General features: G+C 38.4%; 1 protein-coding gene across 3 annotated transcripts; it reads right to left on the reverse strand.

Annotated features, from left to right (window-relative positions):
• Positions 1–1869: 1869 nt before the first annotated feature.
• On the reverse strand, positions 1870–10974 carry ccdc106a (coiled-coil domain containing 106a). Of its 3 annotated transcripts, none has more exons than XM_053630212.1 (9): positions 10827–10973; positions 10215–10301; positions 6539–6646; positions 5697–5882; positions 5186–5236; positions 4525–4749; positions 4082–4285; positions 2987–3290; positions 1870–2795 (listed from the first exon to the last, which is right to left on the reverse strand). In XM_053630212.1, the coding sequence occupies exons 2-9, from the start codon at positions 10267–10269 to the stop codon at positions 2771–2773; spliced, it is 1158 nt and encodes a 385-aa protein (XP_053486187.1). In that variant the 5' UTR covers positions 10270–10301; positions 10827–10973; the 3' UTR covers positions 1870–2770. The 3 variants fall into 3 exon arrangements, with proteins under 3 accessions (XP_053486187.1, XP_053486188.1, XP_053486186.1); XM_053630213.1 differs by having other exon boundaries at positions 10215–10389; XM_053630211.1 differs by having other exon boundaries at positions 10215–10974.
• Between the last annotated feature and the right edge of the window lie 603 nt (positions 10975–11577).

Here is an 11577-nt window from a genome sequence, read left to right on the forward strand (position 1 = left end):
CTTGGCTCATGATAAAACATAAAACATTTTGCTTTACAAAAAAAAGAAAAAAAAAGAAAAGAAAAAAGAAGCAAATCGAGTGCATCACTACAGACATCAACCTTCACAGAATAACTAAACTATCCTTCTACATTTTAAAACGTCTACAGAAATTGATTGGTTCCTGAGGCATAACTGAAATGTGCAGCAGCCCCAACCCGTAATCAATGGTAATGAACATCAAGATGACACCAGAGGTATGAATACACTATTTAATAATGATGGGGATGTTTGTGAGGTGATGAATGTTGTTTCTGCAATCTACCACCTTTCCCCAGAACTATGGGAAATCCGAGTAGTCGTGAGTAGGGATGCACCGATACCACAAGTACATGTACTTACATTTGGGTACTTGCCGATACCAAGTACCGATATGAGTACTTCACACTTTTCGGAATGCCCCACGTCTGAAGCATGTCATTAAACACACCTGCTATGGCTTGGCCAGTGTGCAAATCCCTAAACTGTGTTGCTTGTAAAACGACTCTCTGGGGAGTAAAATCCTCATCAATCCACTGTGCTGTTAAACGTATAAGAGACATTGGGCTGACACTGCTAGTCCAAATATCAGTGGTGAAGTCATGAAGCTTTGGTAATGCGGTATCTGTAATGTGGTGACAGCCGGGAATCTCATACTTCGGCTCAAATACACCAAGAAGACGACGAAATCCTGTATTATCTACAACTGACAACGGTTGGTCATCAAGAGCAATGAACTGGGTAAGAACTTCTGTTAGTTTTACTGCCCGTGGGTTGTCTCTGGACATTTTCTCTCGCTTCTCCAGCGTTTGCTGCAAAGCTGGTTGTTGCTGTTTCCCGCTGCTAGCATTAGCAAACTCTTTGCACTCGGCGTTATGTTTGTTCTTTACATGTTTAATCAAATTGCTTGTGTTAAATTAGCTATTTTTTCCCCTCCTCTTGACAGTTTAGCAGAGCATAGTTTGCAGTCTGCTCTATTTTTATCATCATTTATCTTAAAATATCTCAAAATTGCTGACATTGCTCCTCTTCCGACTACCTGCTCAACTGACGAGAGGTTAGGCTATGTCATGTTGTCAAAGTGGTATCGGTGCGGTTTTACAAGTACGAGTATATGTGCACAGTATCGGGCCGACACCCGAGTACTGGTATCGGTATCGGTGCATCCCTAGTCGTGAGTATTATGCTATAAAACCATATACACACAATTCTGACACACACTCAGCAAGTCATTCAGATACACACTCATAGCAAACAGACAGGAGTTATACACATCTGAACTATATGATACTATTCGTAGTTTTCAGTCAGGTGACTGGCGTGGAGACCTGGAGGGCAAAACATCATTCCAAAATGGCAGCCAACACTGGACACTCCATGCAACTGTAGCACAGGCCTGTCAATTTTCCATCTGTTTCAAGCCATGAATATTTTGATAACCTCTCAAAATAAGAAAAACAAAAGGTATATGAACAAACTGGAAGTTTTGGGCACTCGCGATCCACATGGATCAGCATCCGCTGCATGGATTTCAATCACTGAAACGGCGACGTCCCTGCCAGAGCTCCACTTTGGCGATGTCTACATACATATTGTGGAGAATCCATCCCTTTACATCGCCGCCAGGATGAAAGCGTACAAAAGTACATACAGTTATCTGTATTTTCAATCCGGATGGGTCAATAATGCTGCCATTTGCAATGTAAAGGGCAAGAAATACGTCACTGTCAGAGCAAAGGTGAGTGCTAATTAGCTAACGTTAGTTTCAGGCTCACTGCAGTCTGCATTCTAGGGCAGTAATATTTTGTAATATATATATATATATATATATATATATATATATATATATATATATATATATATAAATAAAAGTAAAACATTTTTTTTTCAATGTCAGGTAAATCATTCCTACTGTTTAACTGCTAGCGCATCCAACCGAACGACTATCCGGCATTTTGGCTAAACAAATCTAGTAAAAATAACTGGCGGGCAGCGGAAGAAAGCCGTGTTTTGCCCTCCAGGTGGGCGTTCCTATAAGAATGCGACATCATGTGAAAACTATGAAATGTATAATTCCTGGGTGCTCAGGTGTGATCCCAGTTAATGACTGAGGTTTCACTATACATTTTTTTCTTATGCGCAACAGTCAGTGATGTCTAAAATGAGAGAGGTCACGAGTCAGGGATTTACATGCACCAAACACAAAAATGATTCTGCCTCGAGGACGTCATACAGGCCTAAAGAAATGAAGTGTCTGGTGCAGTTTAGCACAGTATAAAACAAAAAGCACAGGTGTGTGTACCCCTCAGACTAGCACTGAACAATTCAGCAACAAGGTAAGTGCTGAGGGACGGGTACCACAAACATATACACACACAAATGGAAACACACACTGGCCTTCTGGAATGTAGCTGAAAACCCCCTGATACAGTACTTCAGTACATGGGACATCACAGAACTACAGAGGGCACAGGGCTCACGCCCAAGACAAACAGTTTTCACAATATACATACTTCTTTATACAAGTGACAGTATCTACCAAACAGTCTTCCTGGAAGCCCAGCCCTTTAAAGCCGTGTGTATGTGCACCAAGGAGAAGAACGGAGGTAATACAGTACGGTTTGATTCAGAGTATACCTGATCTCAACACCAGGATGGAGGTTGACAGAGTGGACATGTGCTCTATGATGCATTCAAATACAGTGAGGGATTCTATGATACAACAGGTCAGAAATCACTTGCTCCTGTCCAATTACCGGCCATCGGCTCCTTTCAACCTGGTGGGAGATTACACAAATCAAAGGTAACTCATGTATAAAATACTCACATTTGCATTCAAAAGCATATTAAAGAAAGAGGGATTTCAACCGGAGGCACTACAACAAGCTTATTTAGCCGTTTCGACAGTTTCTTAGTGTGTAAATCAAAAAGGGAATGTTTATGGTGCGGGTGTGTGCATGGATTTTACCTGTAAGAGATTGGGAGTAACAGATTGTTCTTCTTCAGGGCCTGAACTTTGCTGCGGGTTTGGGGGTCCAAAGCGATGTAGCAACGCCGTGCGTAGTCCAGAAGCTTCTCTTTGGACGGGTCGAACTCACCCACCTCGGCCAGCTTCTCAGGAGCCACAAGCAGCAGCTCCGCAATGGGAGTGGTGGAGGCCACTGTGTTACGGTCCACACCATGGATCTGGAAGGCCTTGGACATGTTTTTTAGCCGCTGGTACGTCACCAGAATCTTCTTATAGCGGAACAACACGCCAGCAGCATCTTTCACTGTGAAGGCAATAGGGCAAGAGAGACATTTTAGTCCTGTAAAGATGAAAATGGTTGTGTGCATTATCTTTAGTGGGTAATAGGCAGTGCTACCTTTGAAGCCTAATCTCCAAAACCCTTCCACATGCTGTATAGGCTACTAAATATGAATGCTATGGCAAGACTGGGAGCTTTCTGTATTGATAAGATGTATGATTTACATGAGAGTGGAGATGCATCCTTCTGCTTATTGGCTTCAAGTACTCTACCACTCAAAAGTTTGGACACACTCATTCTTTATTTGTCTTCAAAACTCTGGAATAACACAAATGGAACTAGGGGAATTATGTTGTGATAAAAAAAAAATCCCAAATTAATTAAAATAATTTAGTATTTTAGCATCTTCAAAGTAGACGCCCTTTTTTGCCTAGAATTTCCAGAAATGTATTCTTAGCATTGGTCAACTGATTTCTTGAGGAATTTCCCTGAGATGCTTAAACAGTATTAAAGGAGTTCCCACCTATACTGGACACTCATTGGCTGCTTTTCAGAATATTTCTCTCCAAGTCAACCGTTTAAAAAAATATATATTTTTGTAAATAAAATGTTAGTTTTCTAATGAAAGAAATGAACGTGTTAGCACAATTATATATTTTTTTGTCTACAACACTGATTTCACGCATTTAATCATACACATTCAGATCAAAAGGTTTTTAAGATCATGAGAAACATTTCAGTCAAGCGTCTCCAAACTTTTGACCTGTAGTGTACCTTTAAGCTGTGATCAATTCAGCCTGGACTGTTCAGCTCACCTCTCTGTCTCTCTCGGCCTCTGGCTATTCTGAAGACTCTCCTCCTTTTCAGGGCAGGGTGGCCCCCAGGGGGCCTCCCAGGAGCACCCATATTCCTTATAGTCATGTTTTCTGGCATCACATCCTCCCCAGACATAAGCTCGTCTTCTTCCAGGTAGCTGTCCTCCAAATATTCTTCATCATCTCCCAAAAGTGAGAGTGACTCTGAGGAGTGAGGGAACACTTCACATCAGCCTTTCAAACACTTTTACACATATTTTGCCATAGCTTTTAATATACTGGCTTCTGGAAAGCCATGTGATACACATTCGCAAAAAGTACTTGTCCTAATAATGACCTCAAATAATAGGAAATAAATTATGGTACAGAAGTGTGCGTGATACAAATAGGATTGAAACAAAGAGGTAAACCATACAATGACCAACATTACTTTATACACACACCTGGTAGATCATTCATAGATCTGTTATTAGTACTACTGCTGCTACTTCCACCTCCATGGCTGTGTAGGAGAGGCTGGGAGTGGGAGGGACCAAACATGGAACTTATCTGGGCACTAATTGGCCCAGAACTAGTGCTCATGACCTTGGCGTTAGTTGGGGGCTGCTGAGCAGGTCGTTGTGGGAATGACTGACGGCTGGCTGAACGCTGAACCTCTGCTTGCTGATCTGAAAAAGTTAATGATTAAATAGCAGTTAATGCTGATCACTACAGCACGGACACTGCTTAGGATAACACATCACGGACTTTGACCTACTGATGCACATTGTTCCTTTTACATACACAAGTAAATGAATAAAATATTCACCCTTAATACTTTCAAAGGTTTATATAATGGCACATGACATTGTGTATACAGCAATAGCTTAATCTAGGTGCTTGATTCATTCATCTACAATGCATCATTTTTTTTTGTGTTAATTTTAGTTGTGGTATGCTCACTTGGGCTTGGAGTAAATGTACCTCTATGATACCGAGTTCCCACGCTGCAGTGGAACAATACCATCATCACTGTGCTCAGATCACTGGTTAAGGCACCTTTATCAGTGAGCTAAAGCTAAACAATTAAAATAGTAAAAACTCTGACATGAAAAATGCCTTTACCACGTTCATTCTCTCGTCGTCTCCTCCAAGAAAAACTGCGAGCATCGTTACCTAAATGAAAACAGAGAAAAAAATATAACAGTATCAAGCGACGATAAATGTAAGACTTATGTTACAGTCAACTCCTGATTGAGTGTGATTTACTCAAGCAACAGGATAAACATTTTTAAAAAGAATGTTTCCTCTAAAAATCATATTGACACCTGTAAACAATATTTAAATGAATGCAAACAAATTGAAAACATTGTATGATTTGCGAATTGCTCTCGGTCACCAAGAACTTTGTTGTTGCTTTTGACCCCTTCCCTTTTCCCTAAAGTATAAATATAATGCATAAATAAAGCATAAATTGTATGATGTAAAATGTTCTTACCCAAGTACTTACCATAAAACCTCACAGTATCTACATCAAGCTACCATGTGTTACATGCTACAAAGTGTTCTATATTTAGCATACAGTTCCCCTAGGACACCAAGTTCTCCTCTTGTGCTATCAGTCATTGTCTCTTACCATTGCTATCCTGACTCTTGGTGGAGAATATGAAGCGGTCGAGTTGACAGCGCAGGAAGTCTCTCTCCTCTTCCAGGTCTTCGATCCGTTTCTGCAGCCACGAGTTCTTTTCCAGAGAAATCTGCAGCTGTGTGCGCAGGTTCGTAATCAGCAAGTATGAGCTTGCAGGAGCTGGAGGATCATTACCTATTTTGGGAATAAAGACCACACACAAAAGATACACGCATAGAGAAGAGCTGGAATAATCAAAACAAAAACTTTGCAAAGTTATTTACATGCCAACAAAATAGTTATTTAGCGATTCATTAGCATACAACATGCAGTTTTATAGCCAAGTGCAAAAGTTTGGATTCCCTTGGGTTCTGGGTGACAAAAAAAGAAAAATGTCTTCAAGGTTCATTTAATGTTGTTTTCTATTCAGTCCGTACAGGATTTCACAGAGTGGTTTTTTTAGTGTGATTGTTTCACCCAGAAATGCTTGCTTTTTGCAAAATTTGCAGAGCGTTTTTAAAAATTTTTTTTTATGTAAAACTACTGGAATTCGCAAAACTTTTAACGGGGTAATTTTTCGTTTTAATAAATTCAGCTATTATCTTGTCTTGTGGACTTTATGTAAACATATGTTATGTGAAATAGCTTATATTCAGGACAGAACTAATTAAAAAAAACAACATGGGATTTTTATGATCCCTCTTATTTTGTTAACAGTATTAAGATTGCAGATTCTACAAGGGGTATGTAAAATTTTGGGCACAACTGTAGGTTAAAAGATGCCCAAATTCCTTTACTTGCATAATGTCTCGCTGTGGAATACTGCACTAGTACAGCTCTGATGGACTCACATTGACTGTCGAAGTTCTGATCGTTCTGGTTGTAAAAGCCACCCTGTGGTTCATAGTTGTTCTCCTCAAATGGGATGGAGATTTCATATGCATCCTCATTTTTGGGGGCTTTGAAAGAGAAACGCACAATAAGAACAGATGACAGTGAATGCAGGAACATTTTAAACACTATAGTAAGTGTGGCTTATATGATTTATAAAGGAAACGGACATCTATAGTATAACGACAGATTCACTGACATATACAGTATATCAGGAGTTTTCATGGAGATGAGACTGCATTCACTAAATTCCAGGGGTTTCAGTACCATGATGTAAAATGGGCGTTTCTGGAGGTGTGGCAAAGACGCCCCCTTTAAAAAACAAACAAACTACAGGTCACTGAACATGCTAAGAAAACTTTTTATGCGCAGGCATTCCGAGGATCAGCGATGTAAGATGAAGGACAAGACAGACATATTGGTAACTTTTTTTTATCCTGTAAATGTTAAATTAACTAGTTCTTCAAAGTGTCAATTTTGCTCTTTCTGTGTAAATAAAATTGAGTAGTTAAGGTTAAAAAGAACTAAGGTTTCACTGCAGATTCTTAGTTTGGCATGATAGGACACATAATAGAATTTATGTAACGTCAGTAAGACTGACTTATGACAATAGTATTTTTCAAACATGAAACCACTGTGATGATGGACAGGTATCTGAAGTTGTAGCAGAATGAATGTAAAACCCCTGTGATTTCGGACAGATCTGCAGCAAATGGCTTTTCTTCCCAAACTGTGCATGATCGTTGACCTATGCAGATTCTCAAAACAGGCCACGCCTACCCGATGATGCAATATCTGTTACACTGTCCCTGGAAAAAAATTGCCTGCCGAGATATGACATGATGTGAGTGTGCTGAGTGGGCGGAGCTTAAGGCTTCTTCAAAGATGATAGTTTCAGATAATGCTGTGATTGTGAGTGGACAAAAAGAGTGAAATAAACATTTTTCTGTTGGGTTTTCTGTTAATGTTATTATTACTGATATTTAAGAGAAGACATGCTTTATTTAAAATTTTTTTATATATATACACACACACACACACACACACACACACACACACAAAATGACTGCAGCACGCTCCCTCTGATCCTCTAGCACTGCTAGACTGGTGCCACCATCTCTCAGGGTATAAGGAAGGCACGCATCAAGACTCTTCTCTGTTCAGGCACCTAGGTGGTGGAATGAACTTCCGAGTCACTGTTAGTCTTCAAACGACGTCTAAAGATCTACTTCTTCCTCCTAAACTACTTAAATAAGCACTTTTCATTCAATTTATTTTATTGTCATCTGTGTTTTTGTTACTATATTACCTCCCAACAGAGTTATAAGACTGATGGTATTCTTAGTCTGTGACCTAGTGAACCAGTATGGTGATGTATTTATTGATAGAAACTTCAAAGCACTTCTGTAAAGGTCCTTTCACACCGAACGTGAAACAATTCGCCATAGGTGGCGCGGACCAAGACTGCATTTTACACCTGCACTCTAGGTGGCGCAACCCAATATTCAGCTCATCAGCCTATCGTCCATTTCTTATTTTATGTGGATTCTACCCAGAGAGGGAGGCAGAAGGTTTTGTGTTTTTCATACTAAAACAGCACCATCAAGCTGTTTTAGTATGAATGAAATAATGTGAAATATAATGTAATAACACAGCAGTGGGACAAAACCCGTTTATATGTTCAAGATAAAAAAAATTTTAAAATGAAAAGAAAAAAAACCCCCAAAAAACTCAAAACTGTTTTGGCATCCTCAGCCGTTGTTTCAGTGTTTTTCACTGATTGAAAAGAAAATGTGGCGCCGCCAATAGGGGTCAGCTGTTTCATTCAAGAGCATCATAAGTGTCAAACATTCATGCTGCTTAACCCTTGTGTGTCCTTATGGACATTTTTGTCTTTTTAAAAAATTATTATTTTGTCTGTGTTAATGCAAACAGCATAAATTTTGCAAAAGGTGAGTATTCTTGTTGGAATTTTAATATTTCACCCTCATTTACTTTCATAAATCCATTTTAAACTAGGTACACAAAATAGTTACACTCAGGACCTTAAGGACAAAAATGTCCCAACTGAAACTCATTCAAACTGCAATACTTAATCACCATGAAGTTTAAGCATAAAATCATGCATTCTGTGTTAATAGGCTTTCATTTTGTTGACAAGGTTTCAAAACATTGAATTAAAAAAAAATTCTGAAATGTGTAGTATTTTCTCAGGTTGAGCCTGTGGGGAAATCTATACTTTTCCTTTTTTGTGATTCTGCTGTATTATAGAGCACTGCAGACCAGCTGAATAAATGATGCAGCTATAATTGTGAGGGTGTGTGTGTATGAATATCAGAGTTATGGTTTTATGTATGTACTAAAAAATGTTTGTGTGTGTGAACAGTTTGAAAGAAAGAAATGATATTGTACTGGAAATCACAAATCCCACCCCATGTATACGAGACAAAGAAAGTTCCCAAGCTTTGAAGATTTTTGCATTTTGTAAAGAAACCGACGTTTAAAGGGTTAAAATTCTGAAAATGAAAGAATGTTTGGTAATTATGATCAGAACTGATGCTGGTAAAAAAAAAAATCTGTCAGTGAAAGTGGAAAAAAAATATATTAATATATAAATATTTCAGTGACAGTTTGTCCTCTATGGACCAGAATGGCAGTTTTTTTTTTAAAAAAAATCTGGCTGCATAAAAAATAAGAAAATATGAATGCATCAAAATGAATTCTGTTATTCATCGACATATCAAAGACTGTAAAAAAAATTCTGCTTAGCATTTAGTATATGGAAAATAATTAGTATTTTAAATTTTTTTCATTAAAAAAAATCTGTGGCATTACATAAACAAATCGGCATTTAAAGGGTTACACTTCTGAAAATGAATGAATGTTTGGTCATTATGATCAGAACTGATGCTGGTAAAAAAAAAAAAAAAGTCAGTCAGTGAAAGTGGAAAAAATAATAATATTAATATATAATTATTCTATATACAGTTTGTCCTTTATGGACCAGAGTGGTAATTTTATTTAGCTTTTTAAAAAATCTGACACTGCATAAAAAATATGAAAAATATTAATGCATCAAAATGAAATGTTGTTAATCACTGACATATCAAAGACTGTAATAATCAAAGAAAAAAAATTCTGCATAGCATTTAATATATGGAAAATAATGACTATTTTTCCATTAAAACCCCCATTTGTGGCATTATGTAAACAATCCAGCATTTAAAGGGTTACACTTCTGGAAATGAATGAATGTTTGGTCATTATGATCAAAACTGTTGCTTAGAAAAAAATCATCGTCAGTGAAAGTGGAAAAATATATGAATATATAATATTTTTATGACAGTTTTTAGACACGGACGTTATGTGTAAGTTTATTTTAATTAACACACAAGGGTCAATAGCGCTCAGTGTGAAAGGACCTCAAGTCTCTCTGGATAAATACATGCGCCAAAAGCCATGAATGTAAACGATCAAATAATTCCACCAATTACTGAACAAAATGTTCGTTGTGTTTGTAATGTACTGTGCCTTAAAGTAAACTTTCATGCAAAAGGATGAAACCTACATAACGACATCCCTGCTCCATATCAAACTCTCATGGCAGATAAAATAAGATGTTAAGCAGAATCTTACTTTGCAACTCTTGGGAACTTGCATGCTTCCTAGTGGCTGTTTCTGCATCGTTCATACTTCCGTTTGCTTGATCCCGTGTGTTTCCGGCTGATTTCACATAAACACAAACGTTTTCACATGTCTTTAAGGCAGCTGGAGTGTACAAGTGCCAGAGGAACAAGCAGCTAGCACACAACTGTAAACATAACCATGCAACACCAAGGCAAATAAGACGAGCTTGAGGGCAAAACATACAATAACTAAACCAGAAAGGGGCATTTGTTGTGCGGCTTATCTGCTGGGTATATTAGCTTAACTGGCTAACTGAGCTAGCTACATAACAGCTACACATATTAGCTGGATGAATAAACACCAGTGACAGGAGCAAGTGTGTAGCAAAATAGAGCAGCTAAATATAACATTTAATTCACCACGACGCCATTTCGCGTTGTAATTCGGTGTTACTACGGCGTTACAGTGAACTAGCTGGTTAAAGCACTGGCATACAACTCTAACGCTAACCGCCGTTCCCTGAGGAAACTGCACACGGCTAACTAACACCACACGCCGTTAATGTCTTTGCTCTGTACACATTTATTTCTGCCGTCAGGACAAAGAGACACGTGCACAAACCGTTCCGTGGTCGTGAACTTCTTTATCTTGCGCATATAAAAAATAAAACCAATGTTCAATGCACTTCTGTATGTCGGGGTATTTTTTTTATTATAAAGAGCGGCTAACAATAACAATTAAATGTCTTTCCCCCGTGCTGTCGTCGCCCCCCCCCCCAAAAATGACGTACTTCCGTGTATGTGTCTCAGTTTTCTCAGGGGCTTGTTCATGTGTCAGGTAGAGTTGTAGTTGTAGTAGTAGTGATGCTTTTGATTATTATTCATTTTAACTGAGTATGATCAAAAACTCTTTGTGACATTTTAAACGCCAGCATATTGAAGGACTTGAGATTGTTACTACCAATGAAACCTTCTCGTTAAAACTTGCTTATCCAGTTCTCCGACTAAGAAGAGAGAGAAACGCACACCAAGGTAGACTGGTCACATGACGCTGCAGCTTGCAAGGGTGGAGGTGAAGGTGGAACTTGGTGGAGAAAAACAAGTCAGTTTTATATAAAAAAAAATAAAATAACGAAACAAACTCCACCTCAGAAGGAACGAGTCTATGTGAAAGGTACGTGATTGGATGATTTTGTTCAATTATAACCATCATATATATAATATGTATGTATGTATGTATGTATGTATGTAGATGGTTGGCCTTTTTTACACTTACCCATTGTCTTTTTGCTGCAGCTGCCAGCGAATGTGAAATCTAAGTGGTGTTATTTTCCTGTCCGTCATACAGTTGCAATCAAAATTATTTAACCCCC

Source organism: Ictalurus furcatus, chromosome 1 (assembly GCF_023375685.1).
Source record: "Ictalurus furcatus strain D&B chromosome 1, Billie_1.0, whole genome shotgun sequence".
NCBI classification, from domain to species: Eukaryota; Metazoa; Chordata; class Actinopteri; order Siluriformes; family Ictaluridae; genus Ictalurus; species Ictalurus furcatus.

What these genes read in the sequence shown, in the direction of transcription:
- ccdc106a (XM_053630211.1), bottom strand. Translation starts at nt 10,446, where the DNA reads ATGTTTTGCCCTCAAGCTCGTCTTATTTGCCTTGGTGTTGCATGGTTA. An exon ending in ACGACGAGAGAATGAACGTG is followed by an intron (nt 4,750 to 5,185) that starts GTAAAGGCATTT and finishes TAACTTTTTCAG; the next exon opens with ATCAGCAAGCAGAGGTTCAG. An exon ending in ATCTATGAATGATCTACCAG is followed by an intron (nt 4,286 to 4,524) that starts GTGTGTGTATAA and finishes CTCACTCCTCAG; the next exon opens with AGTCACTCTCACTTTTGGGA.